The sequence below is a fragment of the Siphateles boraxobius genome, unplaced genomic scaffold (genome assembly GCF_051911475.1).
Source record: "Siphateles boraxobius isolate OS27281-9 unplaced genomic scaffold, OSU_SipBor_1 9, whole genome shotgun sequence".
In the NCBI taxonomy this organism is placed as follows: domain Eukaryota; kingdom Metazoa; phylum Chordata; class Actinopteri; order Cypriniformes; family Leuciscidae; genus Siphateles; species Siphateles boraxobius.
The window spans coordinates 4,724,511-4,742,394 of NW_027509219.1; the positions used below are offsets into that span (position 1 = coordinate 4,724,511).

Genomic DNA, 17,884 nt, shown 5'->3' on the forward strand with positions numbered 1-17,884 from the left:
TAGGCTTATATGGATTGGATGTGTTTTTTGTAATGTATATTAAATATTTCACAGGCAAAAATTATTTACAATTTTTATTCCATTACTTGTTTTGCCACTGGGAAAATTTAAGTTTACAATAGTCTGCCTGTGAAAGTCAGGCTGAAAACAGAGAGAAAAAAACAAACAAACATGTAACGGATATTATAGGGCCGTAGGAGTTAATAAGAATTTCTGTATGGAGTAATTATGAATAGAAATCTTCGAATGGCAATGGCGATCATATCTTTGATTTCAGCATCAATTATGGCATCTGATAAAAGCAGAATGTTCCCAAACTCAAGGAGGGCCATGCGTTTTTTTGTTTGTTTTGTTCTTACAGTTGTACAGGAAAAAAACCAACAAGACTTAAAATACATCAACTCTAACCATCGCACAGTGTATGACACAGGATAGACAAATTACATGTATATGCATGTGTATGAACGCACATATACTTTCTCACACATGCACTCACACGTACAGATTCATATACGGCACTTTTCTGATGTCTAGTTACTAGTTAATAGAGAATAAGCAGAGAAAGAAAAAAAAGCTTATTTTTTGGAGACCACAGCATGGCTGAATACAATGTCATTTCATGACGTATTAAGCTACCAACATCATTTCCCCTCCCAATGTAAACTTCCTATGTAAATCTCAGCACAGATGACTTTTAATTAAAGATGCAATAGAGTATTTAAGACATTGGCTTCTTATGGGTTTTAGCGCTGGTTTGATGGATAGATCTGATAAACATTGTCTGGGAAGACTTGCTATCGCCAAATATCAATTGTGATCTCTGACACCATCTTCTGGTGAAATATTGCTGTTGCATTATGTACAGTGAACCCATTGTTCTAACATCCAAAGAAACTACTGGTAAAATATATATACTTGATATTTCCAAATTGCACAATTATTTAATATAAAGAAATAAAGATGTACCATAACACAAAGCATCACTTATTTTATGCAAGAATACACCAGTTCAGAACTATCATACTTCGTAGATTATGACCATGAAGTAAATTTAAAAAAGCATTCAAGCAGAGTACATGTGATTTCCTTGACATATATAATCTATCTATACATAAAAATACTACTAGAGATTTGAAACGAGACGTAAAGCAAGTATGTGTGAAGCTGGAAGTGTGAAGCTAACGTATCAGGTGGGGAGTGCTAAAAAATATTTTCTGAAAAATAATTTACAGATCTTTTTAGTTCTCAAGACTGCTAAATAATCATATACATAAGACCTGACCATAGTAAAACATTAGTTTAATTCATTTTCACTCTTTAACGGAGCATCTTCAGGGCTAAATAACATTAAGACTCTGAAGAAGTGATGATGAAGTGGTCGAGCAAGCAGAAGGTGGTCTGGTGACCCGGCCGTGGTTTGTGTCTAAAGGGTCTGGCAGATTCTGACCCGTGTCAGCAGAGAGTTGTGCAAGAGTGATGAATGTGCGTTTACTACTGTTTCGCTATGTCGCCTTTCTTTAAAATGATCTGCCGTTGCCACGGCGCCAGCTTGGTTTCATCATAGCCTAGTGTTCGTAGTCGCTCCTGTTCCGACTTCTCCTCATTCTCTTTCTCTTTTCGCCGTTTTTCCTCCTCTTTTCTGCCGGGATGAGAAAAGAAAAGTAAAGGAGGGTACATTAACATGTTTTAGATCAAATTACATATAATGCACATTAATTCAGTCAAAATGTAGCATAGTATTGATTGAATAGAAACTGCTTCTACAACTATTAGTAGGCTACTGCAACTATCACTAGCGAAAGTCTTACCTTTTCTGTTCCCTGTCCATCCAGGAGTGAATAAAAGAAATGAGAGGATTACATGCATGTATATATATATATATATATATATATATGTGTGTATTTTTTAAAATGTTTGTACATAAGTCACTACAACAGTAAAAAAACTCTACAACAGAAAACACTTTACAGTTTTACTTACTTATTATCACTTTGGTATTATAATCCACAAAAGATATTGAGAGTAAAAGACAGAAAATTCACAGATTTGCATGGAAGAAACTTCATATCTTTTAAAGGCAGTACTATCTGTCTTATTCATTTGGTTTAATGAATAGGAATAAGATAGGAAAAAGGAATAGGAAAAAACAAACAAAGCTAATACTTATTGATATTAGAAATGGGTAAAAGTTCCATTTATCTGTAATCCTCTGGTGCTCTTCGCGTGGCGCTCAAAAATACCGTTTTATTTTTTCCAATGAAAGGAATGAACTATATTTTGGTTTGATAATGTTTTTTTTATTTAATATTTCGTATTTTTAGGGGATTTTATAGTACAACATTATATTTACACAGTAGTTATAATCCATTTATTCACATTTTGAGCATTGACCTGAAAATTTAATTTCCAACTTAAACTGTCGTAAATCTTGAATGCTTTAGAGCACAGACTTAAGTCTCTTTTCAAAGACGACACTTGGCAGATTATTGCTAAAGTGAAAAAAGTAAAAAAAGAAAAGAAAGTGAACTTAGAAAAAGTTACAGAATTGTACGTTGATTGTTATGAAAAATGCACAAAAATACAATTTTCAATTTCTACATGAAATCTATATTTTCAAAAACACGTTTTATTCTAAAACTGCAAGAAAATCAAAGCCATAAATCTAAACAAGTTGTGTTGAACTTGATATCTCAAAAAAATGAGCTTTCAGTAAGATTTTGTTTGGCCGCAGTACCAAAAGTTTTCACTAGATGAAAATCATCTCCCATTCATTTCCAATGCGGTCAATTTTATTGTTCTTTTTTTTCAATGCGGTAATTTTTGACCATGATGAGGACAAGTGTGACTATTTTTTTTCAGGACCATTTAACCTTTTCGAATCCTATCCATGATTTGTGTGTGTGTGTGTGTGTGTGTGTGTTTACAGAACAAGTGCCAAAACCTTTACCAAGTTTTATACCATTTCGATGATGTAATTTTTTTTAATAATAATACAAAAAAACATAAACATTTTCAGTCAAAAAGGACAGAAGAGCACCAGGGGTTATGATTGTTATTAGTAATGAAATAAACACTAATGTGATGAATGAGGTTTACAAACAGTAAACAGAAAAACACAGGAGACAAAAAAAAAAGGAAAGAGAAAGCCAAAAGCAAGAACCCTGGCTTTAACTTACTTTTCTTCATCCATCTTTTTCTTCATAATATCTCTCCTCCAGGCAGGCAAGGAAGCCAGACGGGCCGCCTCTTCGTCAGTCTATCATAAACAGGAAAGAAAGACACATAGCTGAGGATGAGATCAGCAAAGGTTTTTTAGGTTAATAGCATTTCATGTAGACAACTTCAAGATCATTTTTGATGTCACTACAGTGACCTCAAAAAAAAATCACAAAGCATTGGAGTGCAGGTACTGTCAAATCTGCCAGCTGGAGTGCACATGATACCCACCAGAGGGCACTCCTCCCTAGTCCAATACTATCAGATCATGAACTTCATTTCCCATCACTCATTGCCTGGACTCATTATGTTGTGATTACATTCAGCTGTGTCTCATTACCTTGTTAAACTCTGCCTATATAAGCCCTGTATTTTGCAATTAATCTTTGTGAAGCCTTGTTAGTGTCACACTGTATTTCTTTGCATACATGGTCTCGGGTATCCAGTTTTATGATGAGTCTGGTTCCCTGGATTTTCCTGTATCTTGGATGCTGCTATTGTTTTGATTATATCTTCCCTGTGGTTTTGATCCATGCCTGTCATTTCGATTGTGGATTACCCTTAATAAATGGCTGCGTTTGGATCTTCAATCCGTGTGTGTTAGAGCAGTTCATGACAGGTACACTCTGTGAATAAAAGGAACAAAAGCTGTCACTGGGGTGGGACCCTTTCAAAAGAGTATGGTCCTAGTGATTCACATGGGTTAATGAGCTGATGAGTTGAATCAGGTGTGTTTGATTAGGGAGACAGAGAAAACGTGCAGTGTTGGTGGGTCGCCAGGACAGGTTTGGGAACCACTGCACTATAAGCTCAAGAACTACATTTTATAATGTGAAGTACAATACATAAATCTAAAAATAAATATAAATAAAAATAAAATAAAAAAATCCTATCAGTGTATAATTAAACAGAATATATATGTTTTATCGGCCTACATGTGAAAAAGAGATCCTGAATGTTTCTATCAGGCAATGCCATATGTTCAGGCTGTAAAGCAAAAGCAACTCATACTATACAACCAGTCTAAACTTGAGGTGAACTCAGGTGTTCCAGTGCAACCACATCATACTATTTAAACACATTCCATGGTTTTCATACAGAATATGCCACCAAAACCCTTTAACACACTCCCCCCACCCTTTTCTGTATACACTCCCCAATAAAGTTTTTCTTTCTTTCACTCAGACAGGTAGTATGTGCACATGCTGGAAAGGGATCTTCTTCCTCCATTCAGATGGTAACTATATCCCAGCAGAGGGGGTGGCCATCTTCAGCTTCTCATTTCCCCTCCAAACAGATTGATTACCTCAAATGTTACCATGAAATGCTACTGGTAACAGCCAGAGTAAACTTATCCATGTATTAATATTTCATTATTCCCCTGGGAATTATATGGAAAGAAAAAAAAAAAGAAGAAAAAAATACTAAAAATGCCAAAGAAAAAATGCTTTGATAGATGCAAAAATTTAGAGGGTGCAACTATGAAAATAGCTGTTCTTTCATCTTTACTTCCATTAATAATATAGCATTGCTTTTCTTTTAAATGTTGGGTAGCCTTTCGATTTTGCCTAATAATTTGGAAAATTTTAAAGACATTAAATGACATAAAAAAAATATATTATTTAACCTCTTCAAGAAAAAGGCTATACTGAATCTATAGAAGGAAAAGGAAATCCATTGCTGTAGAGAACACTGTTACTGTTGAAAGTTTGTAGTTGAAAGATAAGTAAAAAAACAAAACAAAACAAAAAACAATTAAAAAAACTTTATTTACTAACGATACTTTCAGAGATAGGGCTACTCCAACAGAGAGATAAATGTATTCGTACAGAGAAATATTTTGGTCTCATGAAAATGTCATATTTTACCTGAAATCAAAAGAAATTATATTTTGCATAAAGAAATACAGTATATTTTTGTACCATTATGCATCTACATTATTTTCATTAGTTTACCCCAAAACTGTCATTATGGTATGTGTCTAGATGTTTTAGATTTTTTTTTAGAATCAGCATTAGGGTATAAAAAAGGCTTACTTGCCTTTAATCAAAATATTACTTTTGACACTGGGGGAAACATGACCTGAAACTCTGTGCAATTAAATTATAATCAGAAATATATATATTTTTACTTTTGACTTAAAATATACAGCATGGTTTTAACATGGTGCATATTTACGACGTATTATTTACTTTGAAAAAATTGACATACTTTCAATACTGCTGTTGTTGACACACACTTCCTACAGTCCTGCCTTCTTAAGAAAATGGCTGCTAAATGCCCTCAAGAACACAGCTTGAGATTGACTCCAAAAATAGCCATGATGCCATAGTTAACTCTCTAATTCTTATTTAACTCTTTAGCTAAGTAAGTCCATGGAACCTAACAAGAGTTAGGGCAATAAATAACTGTACTAAGCAAACTAAAGCAAATTAAATGGTAAATTTAAGTCAATAAGTAAAATATATGTTCTTAAAAAGGTGTTCCATCATTTTAGTAATGTTATAACAGGAAATCACAAATGAAATGATCTCGACTTATGTACCAAATGATGTACTTTAGATTTATTTATTTTGTGTAAATATCTCAAAAAATGAGCAAACCATCAAACCAACACTTCAAACATGGCTAGATGGAACAAATCCTGTAACAGTTGAATAATTTAAACCTCAGTTTTAGGTGTAAAAAACAAACAAAACAAAAAAATGTATGAATATCAATGGCAATAAATACATTTGGAGTTAGGTAGAAATCCATCTGCTTTTTAAAACCTCTCAAAAACAACATTGCCAAACACAACTGCTAACAAAAGACAATAACACTGAAAGATAAAAAGGTCAAGAATGCTCATAAACAAACACATCATGGTTGAGTAAATAAAAACATTGATTATGTTCAGAGACTAAGAGCTGTATTCTTACCTCAAAAGAACACTAAGAAAGAGGGAACACATTCACTCATATCCTAAAAAAACGATTCTGATATTTTCCAAATAATTATGCAACATGCAAAATAAACCATTGAAAACAGATGATGTAAAACATATTGCAACAGTAATTATGTCAATGGGCTTATGTGATAGCTTCTGATACACTCAATTGTAAGTCATACAAATACCAAACAATAGTTCAAAGTTACAAAATTCAAATGGCTTTTAATGAATGAATCAGAAAGGCTTCAATCAATAAGCAAAATGATGTTTAAAAAATGGTCAGAATAATCTTACACTTTAATTTCAAGAAAATTTATTTTGTGCTTCAAAGTGTGAGGTGATTATTTTATATATATATGTATATAAAAATATATATATATACATACTCACTGAAAAGTTGATATTCCGCTAAAAAAGACTGTGATCTTTCCTTCACTTCACCCAGTGAGATGAGGTGCTATGATATTTCTATGTATTTATTGTTTTATCGGCATGACAGCAGTTTCCAAAACGTAAATATTGAGTTTTTACACCCCAGCTTACAGTTGGCTGTAAGAAGTCTAATGACAGGACAGGTTGCTGTTTTAATTCAGTTAAGCTCAACATTTGATTGTTTCTTTTAACAATCAAGACCTCAACATTTTTTAGAACTAAACTGCCTTTCTGAACGAACTGTTTGCTGATGCTTAACACAAGCAATTATTCTGTCTCCTTATAATTGTGTTTCATCCTTCAAATAATTTGACCTGATAAGTCATATGTCAAACATCTCAGCTTCCTTCTCTTTCCAGAAGGCGAAGCTTCGATCAATATATCTAATAATTTCCTCATTGCTAAACTCTTTAAGTTCATAAATAAGCTTGATGGAGTCCTCATTGGGCTCCTCTTTGGTATTTGCTGGGCCCTGTTTGTTCCCAGTGAGTGGGGCTTCCGTCTGGGGGCTTTCAACTGTTATGGTTGCTTGCGTTACTGTGTTTTCGGACTGTGGTGCATGTTGTGCTGCAATGGGTGGTAGAACTTCAGTACGACTCTTCTGTATTGCTGTATGATTTTTAATGTTCTCTGCTGAATCTTCAGAAGAGCCCTGTTGGGTGGCCACAGCACAGTCATCTGAAGTTGGTCCTGGGTGTTCAAAGGGGACGTCTGGTGGTGAAACACCTGAGAGACTTGCATCTGGAGCCCTTTGTGATATGCCTACGGATGCCTGCAGAACCTCTGGAGGGAGAATGAGCTCAGCAGCTTCCAGCAGCCCACCACCCTCAACAGAGTCACCAAAATACTTCACCTTGATATCTTCAAATCCATCTGACCAATCACGTTTCCCTTTCTCAATACTCTCCATTACCTCTCGGTGGAACTGGCGGATCACTTCCCATGGGTGACTGCCAAGTCTGTCAAACATTTCATAGCAAAGCAAGTGGCGGAACTTCCGCTCAGTGCGGGACATGTTCATCTCGAGAAGCTGGAAGTAGCCAAGCATGAAAAGGTCAAGGGTTAGACTCTCATATTGAACAGGTGACCCGTTGATGTGGGGAAGGAAGTGCTCAGGCCAGTAGATCATCTGAGCTCGACTGAGTCTCCGGATTTGTCGCGTGGGCACCTGGCTCATAATGGTCCTCCAGTGGCCAAGAAGATTTCCCACAACCTGTCTCTGTTTCATGAAATACAGAAGTTGGTCATCCTCCGTTTGCATGGTACCATCTGGCTTAGCTAGGTTCTGATAATATAGGGAATGACAGTCATTCTCTTCAACACTTAGAGTCTTCCCTCTTCCTGAGCACTTGAAGGATTCAGTCATTGTGTACTTTCTCCAGTGTTCCAGGAACAGAAACACAATCCTCTCCTTTCGCATCTCGATGCACTCCTGGACGTAGCTCAGGTCCGTTTGCACCTCTAGACTGCGGGTGAGCTGTTCTGAGGTTAGTGGATTCGTAGAGATGTCAGGGTGGTCATGGTGTTCTGAGTCAGATGGTCCTGTTCTTTCAGACCCAGTGTACATCAAAGTTGCGTGGGACTGTGTTAAAGGTTCCTCATTCACCAATGGTAAATTTGGATCTTGCTCTATTGGTGACCCATCTCCAATTTGTGAGTTGCTCTCACTGAGAGAGAAAAGTAGCTCATCCTCCAAGATGGGCTCTGATGGGTAGCTACATTCACTAACTGCCGGTAAGGACCTTTTACGTTTGTATACGCGGTTCATTTTGTCATCCTCATTCTTTGACTGGCTATGAACTTCATAATTGGCTTTCAGGTTCTTCACAGACACACCACACTGCTTAATCTCCTTCTCCACCTCCTCTCGAGTGGAGAATGATTGCGATCGACTAATGTTTACAGAGGCCACTGTATCTGAGATCCCTGTCTGACCACTCTTCAGACCTTCATACGTATATCCTTGAGTGATCATTTCCAGAATATCGATCTCCTTTCCACCCAAAGTGGCAAGCAAAATGGCCATGCTTTTGAGCAGCGTTGAGATCTTGCTGCACCAGGCAGGTAAGTCTTCTGCTTGCCCATGAACCTGTTTGGGGTTGACAGAGAAGTGGTCTTGGTTCAAAGCTGCAGACACAGGCAAAAGTTGCTTCAACTCTTGCTCCAGCTGTTCCAGATCTTTCTCCACCTCAGTCACTTTGTGCATGACCTGGAGGTTCTCAATCTGCTTCTCAATGCGGATAAGGTCGTCCTCTGTCATTAGTTCTCCAAATGGACCCAGAATAGCATTGTGCACATGAGAATAATGCCAGTCTTGGGCTTGATAGTATCCACTGCCAGCAAACTAAAGAAGGTTCATAGGAGGGTATAGAAAGGAACAAAACAGAGGCGGGGGTGCCCTTCAGCTTGTAGATCCGCTGCGTTACATACACGCTTTTAAAGTCTCTTCACCCCAAACGTTTCAAAATTTACATGAATTTAGTGGTGCGATGATACTGCCTTGTTTTCACTGAGTTGACTTGCACAAGAATATTCAGGCAAAAAACCCCGCAAAAACAGCTTATTTGTCTTAAAATGTATTGTATAGGGTTTTGGTTAGAATCTATAATTATATTAAATGAATAATCTGGGTTACTTTCAAATTATTGTCTATGGATACAATCAGTGACATGCTATTTAATACTGAATATTGAATACAATAATTTAAATGCAATTCAGTATGTAAAAAAAGAAGAAGAAACAAAAAAACAGGAACTATAAAACGCATACTATGGAAATCTGGTACGTAAGTGGGCCAGTGGATTTAAAAGCTCATATTTTTGTAAAAGCACTTGAATTCCTTGAGCCATAAAGTTGCCTATAGGTGCATAAAGTCCCTGTGGGACTACTTTTCAAGGCCCAAAGTTATGAGTTACCAACCTAATCTTTGTGGATGGAGTGTGCATAACTCAGTTCCATGTAAATACTTTTTTGTTTTCACATTAAGCTGATAAATGTGTTATGTCACTTCCTGGTATCCTTGTGCGGATACCATCAAACTGGGTTTATTTTTAGCTGGTCATGACATTAATTAAAAGACTACTTTGTACAGACAGGTTTGGTAAGCAATTATATCGCACCAGTTTCATGATAACATGTGTAATGTTCAAGACTTGCTGGCCACTTTTCTGCTGGACTTCCATTGTAAGGGTATTCAGATTATTATAAGTGTTGTACGTGTGTTGTACACTTTAAGTGTATTTACAGTACATGTTTCCCATTCAGGTTGATGAATACAAGTCTAAATTTAATGCCGGTAATTCCACAGCCTGCCTTAGATGCTGTCCATATAGACATTAATTTGAAAATGACCCAGAAGTTTCCTTACTTTATCTGTAAATTATATTTATCTTGTGTTTCCAGGGAACTTGACCAATTTCCACTATTCTAAAATAAATAAATAAATATTGAGAAGCTTTCTGAGCGTTAACAAGATGTATGAAAGTATAAGATAAAAATAAAAGCTTAATGAGTAGAATGAGCAAGATGACCAAGCACCAGTTGCAGTGTGAAGGGGCTTTGCATCACACCACTGAATCCCCATGTAAAAACTTAGAGCTGTCGTGCACGATCGCCAGTAAGCCACATTAAACTAATACTTCCTTAGTAAATGTCAAACACACTTAGGCTTGTCTTTGGATAGTCACAACAGCCCCAAATTAAACACTGCATCACTCAACACAAAGTATAGGAAAAGCCAACCAAATGTCACGCTGCACGATAGTCACTATGGAAACCAGACCGAAACTAAAGATTGAGTATTATTTTTAAAGTCTGTCTTTGCCATAGGCTGAAAACTATGTCTGATCAGTAATATAAAACTCTTTACACTTTAAGTTTTTTCAAATCAGAGCCAACTCTTACATATATGTTTTTTCCGCCAGCTATTTGACTTTGCAATCAAGTAAATGCCAGAGGGACACATCGATGTATTCACAATAATTAAACAAATAAATATGTAGGAACAAAGTAGCCTGTAAAAGTGATTCGATAATACCATCTAAGGAAAGTAGAAGTAATCTAGCCTAGCTGACTGATGCATGCTGTCATGTAAAGCAATGTTCCCTGGATAAAATATATACACATATAATAGCCACACAATATTATTGATTAAATCACCAATTAATATCTCATCCCAACACTAATTCTCAATCCTTTCATCTATTAACAACATATTTCTAGGATTTATGTTCTGACAATTCCTGCTAACCCGTAAATGGAGTTATGAAATAATTCAGAGCTGCACAAATGTTTGCTCATTCACACAACACTGCTATGGTTACCCAAAGATCATAAACTCATTAGCCAGTTTCTCATTAGCATCTAATTGAGAAGTGAATGACCACAATTTGTTTCAAATTAATAGGTCTTTTCTAAATGGTTGGATCTAGTTTTCTAAAAGAGTGTATACTCAAAAATCGGTCACACTTTAGATTAGGGTCGAATTCTCACTATTAACTAACTATTAACTACAACTTTTGCCTCAATAAACTCCTAACTACTGCGTATTAATAGTTAGTAAGGTAGTTGTAATGTTTATGTATTGGGTAGGATTAAGGATGTAGAATATGGTCATGTAGAATAAAGCATTAATATGTTCTTTATAAGTACTACTAAACAGCCAATATCCTAGTAATCCTACTAATATGCATGCTAATGAGCAGCTAGTTAGTAGTGAGAATTGGACCCTAAACTAAAGTGTTATCCAAAAATCACCATGCAGAGACTCATTGCTTAGCTATCCTCCATGTAGAAACTGTAGCTCAAATCTCAATTTCAAAGTTATCATTTACATTTTAAATCATAAGCCTTCTTAAAATCTAATGAGGTGATACTATATCTCACACTACTAAAACTACAGGAGGATACTGTTGATCTCATAAGCTGAGAAAGTGCAACCATTTCCAATTATTGATTGTAAATGTTAAATTGTTAGCAATTTTTTTTAATAAACAGCAGTCTATATAAACATTTAAAAACAATTAGAAATGAACTGTGAGATTGGCTATGTTCAGAAGTGAATACTAGCTTGTTACTTAGAGTGCACTGTATACTGCATACTATTAACACCAGCATGATACATTGTTGTCACACGACCTCATCATGTTACATGTGAGTGGCAACCAAGTATCATCTTGGAAATAAACATGGTTACTTTGTCTTTTAAATCATATACTATCTTAACATGTCATAACTTTTGGAAAGCCCAATTAAATAAGTCAAGAAATCACACCTTATATTACTTTCATTCATCACAATTAAAATGAAAGGTCAAGTGAGGTGCATTCTATGTATAAAGACAAATTGCATACTGTGCACAATATTCATGTACTGCAAAAACAGTAGTATATTAGTATACTATTTCCGAACATAGTGATTATTTAACATCCTTAAGGACCCCATGAAATGCCTTGACATGCAGTTTTTTCTCTTGTGCTGACGGATATCATACTGAAATGTGAAGTGGGGCTGGCACTATTGAGTAGCTTATCCCCTTTTCAAAAAATAGCAAATAGCCTTTAGTTGATAAAACATTAAAAAAAACATTGACAAAAGAGTTTTAAAATGAATAACTACCAGCTACTTCCTTTGTAATCGATTAATGTATGAGAAAGGAAATATATTGGATCGATATTTTTGGGATGTTGGGATTGCATGCAGGTTTTGTCAGCTCTTAGGAATCTAGGCCTACTAGCATATAGATGACCTTAAACACATGTCAAAGCCGAAAAACTCAAATTGTGATTCTGTGGGATCTTTAAGTATGTTATGAAGCTGGCGTTTGAAAGCTTTGGTTAAAGTGTCTAAATGTTGAAATCTAAGCTGGATAAGAGATGCACTGCCTCAGCTTATGTTTAAAACACCCAACTGATTCATCACTCACCTTTCTCTTGTTCTCTTCCTCCTCCTGCATCTTCACTTGTAGTTTCCTCACCATCACCTGTCTCTTCCACTCTGGGATGGCTCGGCCCTGCTCGTCATGTGTGGGCACCAGATTCTCAACATCCACCACACTAGATTTGCTCTGGCCAACAGCAGTATTTCCATTGACGGTGGCTGCAAGCTGCTCACTGCTCTGTGAAACGGACAGGTTCTGGGGTGACCCACCACTGGTGGTGGGAGTGGGTGGCGTGGGTGGACAAACAGGCGGTGGAGATTCTGGCTTCGCGGATGGGGTGTCGTTGGACTGGGGTTTTGGCAGAGGCTGTGGCGGCGATGATGGACGTTCCTCCTGGAATTCAAAATGATCAATCAGAATTGAATGTTGCAGAAGAAAATATAGATATAGTGACTTCTGAATTGAATAATAAAAAGACACTCTTAAAGACTCTTCAATGGTTTTTTCGTAACATCTAAGATTAGGGACACAGAAAACTGACGCCAAAGAACTAGCGCTGATGAAACCCGACTGTGTTGTCGCCTCAAGTTGGGGCAAAAAATCTGCACTTGAACACACCAAGAGAACTACAGCTGACCGCCAACTAGCATGCGCTTTCTGCGCCTGCGTGTAAATGAGACAACTGTCAATTTCGGCAGATTTATTTGTCTATATTCGTTGTTCAAAAAGGGAAACCGACGCTGCAGGCTGCAGGTACACAAACCGTAACACAAATTGCTTAGGAACACTGAGGAAAGATGACGTAAAATTAGAACAGCCTTCTTGACTTCTTTGCTCGCTGTTTTGCTATTATTCTGGTGCATTCTAAAAGCTGAACAGCCAATCAGAGTTCTCTCTCACCAAATTGGCCCAAAAAACCCAGACATAGCCAACTTTGCAGGAAACACAAAAAAAAGTTGTCGGCCGATCGTCGGCTTGGTTTTGCCTCGGGCTTAAGGATCAGTTAACGTCTCGGTTACATATGGTAACCCTCATTCCCTAAAGGAGGGAACGGAGACGTATGTCATGACCGACTAATAGGAATCTCGCTAGAGAGGCCAATCTACTTCGAGTGAAACTAAACAAGCCAATGCACATTGGCGTGCAATCATTTGCATCAGCTGCTCAGTCTCGCAGGAGCCAAGCCTGATAAGCTGGCCGCCCTGGCGGGCAGGAGCAGATGTGGTGATGGGACATACGTCTTCGTTCCCTCCTTCAGGGAACAAGGGTTACCATATGTAACCGAGACGTTCCCTATCAGTCGGTCACTCTCGCTGTACATAGTGGCCGACTAATAGGAATCCCTACTAAAGTGCAAAAGCCGCCGCTTTCTTCAATAAGTTATGTGGAAAATACATATGTACTAGCCCGAAGGTTGTACTACATATGAATACTGGGTGACTTAGCCCAAGGGAAAGACACGGGCTTCCGATAGGAGCAGCCGTGGAGAAAATATAGGATCTCCGTAGGGTCACACATATGGGACCCAGCCTAGACCCAGTTCTCAAGGATTCAGCGGATAAAGGCCTGGCGCCAGACGCTCTGCCATGTCCGGGCCAAGGGTGTTGGAGGACTCAACAGGTTTTTCATTCTGGAGTAATAAGGGTGCACAGTAGGGTGCAGCAAGCTGACAGAGACGGAGCTCTCGGTGCTTCTACCCGTTTAGGGTGAAAACACGGGAGGAGACCGGCTCTACACGTAGGCTATAATATCTAGCGAACGTGTTAGGTGTCGCCCAGCCCGCAGCTCTACAGATATCTGTTAGTGAGGAGCCACGTGCCAGCGCCCAGGAGGATGCAACGCCTCTCTTGGAATGAGCATGCAACCTGAGCGGGCAGGGCACGCCTTGTGCTTGTGCCTTGTGCCAAGGCGATGACATACACTATCCAGTGGGCCATCCTCTGCTTGGAGACAGCCTTTCCCTTCTGCTGGCCTTCGTAACAGACAAAGAGCTGGTCTGAGGTCCTAAAACTTTGAGTTCGGTTCAGGTATAAACGCAGGGCGTGAACGGGACTGAGCAAAGTCAGGACTGGGTCAGGACAAGGACAGCACTTGCAGGTTCACTACCTGGTCCCTGAAGGGAGTGGTAGGAACATTGGGCACAAAGCCAGGCTGGGGTCTCAGAACTATGTGGTTGTCACCCGGCCCGAACTCTAGGCACGATTCGTCGACCGAAAATGCCTACAGGTCCCCTACCCTCTTGACAGAGGCCAGTGAAACCAGCAGCAAAGTCTTCATCTGTGAATGCCACAGCATGCCTGGACACCTGTTCCAAGGGGATTCCTGCCCGCAGGAACGAGGGGTCTGACCACGGGCTGAAGGTCTGTTGCCACGCCGGTGTGATTGCCACCCGGTGAGTGCCGTGATGCTACATCCATCTCGAGACCGCTGTTGCCGCTGCCATATGCCCCAGGAGCCTCTGAAAGAATTTCAGTGGGACCGCCGTACTGCCATTGAACGTGTTCACGCAGTTCAGCACCGACTGAGCGCGTTCCTCTGTGAGGCACGCTGTCTGTGCAACCGAATCCAACTCCATACCGAGAAAAGAGATCCTCTGCAAGGGGGAAAGTTTGCTCTTTTCCCAGTTGACCTGAAGACCCAACTGGCTGAGGTGCCTGAGCACGAGGTCCCTGTGTTCGCATAGCTGATCTCAAGAGTGTGCTAGTAGGAGCCATTCGTCAAGATAGTTGAGAATGCGAAACGCCCTGTTCTCTCATGGGAACAAGGGCCCCCTCCGTGACTTTCGTGAAGACACAGGGGAACAGGGACAACCCGAAGGGCAGGACTTTGTACTCATATGCTCAAACCTCGAATGCAAAGCGTAGAAACGGCCTGTGTCGAGGATGAATCGAGACATGAAAGTACGCGTCCTTCAGGTCGATCGCTGCAAACCAATCTCGGGGACAGATGCATCTGAAAATGCGTTTCTGAGTGAGCATTTTGAACGATAGTTTGTGGAGACTCCGATTCAAAACTCACAGCTCCAAGATCGGTCGTAACCCACCACCTTTCTTGGGTACAATGAAATAGGGACTGTAGTGCCCTGACCTCATATTGAATGGAGGGACTGGCTCTATCGCGTCCTTCGCCAGTAGGACTGCGATCTCCACGTGCAAGACATGGGCATCGACTCCTCTCAATGTAGCCAGTGAGACGGACTGGGGAGAGCTAACCAGGCTCGCAGAGACCGTACAAGCGGGACCAAAGGGACCGTAGGCGTACCCAGAGTGAGGCAGCGAGGTGGAACACAGGGACGCGGCTCGGGAGGCTCTCTCTGGGAGGCAGCCTGTAGTGGGATCTGAGTGTGCTGTGCAACACTTACCTGGTTCCAGGGGGCAGGAGGTGCAGGAGGCGGCTTGGTTGCGTTCTCGAACCGCACACTGCTGCCCACTGGCGATAGAAGAGGTCGATGAGAGTGGTGAGGATTCTCTCCTCCCACTGCTCCCCAGGCCTTCTTCGGACCCAGAGATGAAAAAAACTGCTCTTTTATTGAAAATGTGGGTACTGCTGGTTTTGAGGCCAGTGGCGGAACTCAAATAAAAGGAAACAGAAGATTTTCCACCCGGCCCTCTTCCGGGGGAGGGAGCGGTGCAGTCACCGTCTCCTGGAGAACAGTCCAATCCATCTCTGGGTCGGCGTGCCTGCGACTGGCTCCACGGCGCGTTTAGGTGAAGGCTGCTGCTGCGCAGGAGCAGGGGCAGGCGCTGGAGGACGGCCCCGCCGGCGAGCAGATTGAGGAGCTGCAGGCGGTGGGGTGGAGGCAGCAGCTGACCGCCACGGTAGGATGTGTTTGATGGCCTCTGTCTGCTTTGTATACAGCCGAGAACTGCTGGGCGAAGTTCTCGACCGCGTCGCCGAAGAGGCCGGTCTAGGACATGGGGGAGCTTATAGGTCTCCCTCATGTCGGCCAGACACAGCCAGAGATAGCGTTCCTGGACCACCAAGGGGGACATCACACGACCCACTGACCGCGTGGTGACCTTCGTCGCATGAAGCGCGAGGTCCGTTGCGGTACGAAGTTCTTAGAGAACTTGTGGATCATGACCACCGTTGTGCAGGTCCTTCAGTGTCTTGGCCTAATGGACCTGTAGCAATGCCATGGTGTGCATGGCAGAGGCAACATCCCCACAGGCCTTGTAAGCCTTGCCAGATAGGTCCGACGAGTACCTACAGGCTTGGGAAGGCAGACACTAACAGCTGCATTGCATTGGTCCGCTCCACTGGTGGGATACCTGTGTATCCCTTAGCTGCCCTGCCATCAAGGGTGGTGAGGGAGGAGTAGCCACCGAGATGGTTTCTGGCAGTAAAAGGTGCCGTCCACGTCGCCGTAAACTCCTCATGCACCTCCGGGAAGAAAGGCACTGGGGTGGGTTGCTGAGAACCAATGCGCGCCACCCAGAGATACCAATCGTCTAGCCTCAAGGGCTCGGGACATGGTGGAGGGTTCCATTCAAACCCGATCCTGTTGGCTACCCAGGAAAGCATGGCCATCATCTCTGGGTCCGACTCGGGCACCGCTGGCACACCCGAAGGAGGCAGCGGCGCCAAGTCGTCATCCGCGCGGAGAGGTCTGAGATTGACCGACTGATAGGGAACAATTGTCTTCCAAAAAAGAATCGGGTTCACTTGCCATGAGGTTAAACATGATCTGTGCAAACCATTGTTTTGCGAGATGAATTATTGGCTGTCAATATAGTTCTTGTTAATATTAATAAATGTCACTTATCTTATAGACTTTTTTGTTTATTTTTGTACAATAAACCTTTTCTTTTTATTTTATGTTCAATGTAAAATCAGATTTTTGAAAGAAACTTGAGAGTCTCTGCTCTACTTTTTAAGAACTATTTTTCTTATAATGAACCAGAGTTCTTAAAGGGTTAGTTCATCCAAAAATGTAAATTATGTTATTAATGACTCACCCTCATGTCGTTCCAAGCCCGTAAGACCTCCGTTGGTCTTACGGGCTTGGAAATGTTTGGCAATTCAGAATTTTTTGACAGCTCAGACTTATCCAAATTTACCATTGTTATGTAATAAAACCAGTACATTTAAACTTAATGTCAGTTTATAAGTGATGTAACCTGGTGCTCTTTATTAGGCCTATAATATAGAATATAGAAAATTTAGAGGAGAATAAATGTCATCAACACAACAACAGAGTCATCTTGTAATTACGATACTTGTAATTGTTACTCAACATTAAACTTTGGGAAAATTTAAACATTCATTTACATAAGCAACCATACATGTGTCAGACCTCTTGTTCTAGTCAAGAAATTACTGGTCAGCAAATTAAGTTAGCTGAAAGGATTCTAACGCTCCAACTGTCATTTCCTCAATTATGTAACTTTGATAAATTTTGCTATTGTGTTACAGTACCAATAACT

General features: G+C 40.2%; 2 protein-coding genes across 11 annotated transcripts in view; both read right to left on the bottom strand.

Annotated features, from left to right (window-relative positions):
• Positions 1-17,884, bottom strand: part of espn (espin) — a 189,863-nt gene that overhangs the window by 70,227 nt on the left and 101,752 nt on the right. For 4 of the 10 annotated variants that reach the window (XM_077224564.1, XM_077224561.1, XM_077224563.1 and 1 more), the window contains 4 exons: positions 12,504-12,851; positions 3,176-3,256; positions 1,809-1,828; positions 62-1,639 (listed from right to left, as the gene is read on the bottom strand). In XM_077224564.1, the coding sequence (XP_077080679.1) occupies positions 1,492-1,639; positions 1,809-1,828; positions 3,176-3,256; positions 12,504-12,851 (597 nt within the window). In that variant the 3' untranslated portion in view covers positions 62-1,491. Of the gene's footprint in view, positions 1-61; positions 1,640-1,808; positions 1,829-3,160; positions 3,257-12,503; positions 12,852-17,884 lie in introns of those variants that run through there. The other 6 variants (XM_077224566.1, XM_077224569.1, XM_077224565.1 and 3 more) reach the window with 3 other exon arrangements.
• LOC143733034 (espin-like protein) lies at positions 6,828-10,674 on the bottom strand. The gene has a single exon (XM_077224579.1). The coding sequence runs from the start codon at positions 8,838-8,840 to the stop codon at positions 6,903-6,905; it is 1,938 nt and encodes a 645-aa protein (XP_077080694.1). The 5' UTR covers positions 8,841-10,674; the 3' UTR covers positions 6,828-6,902.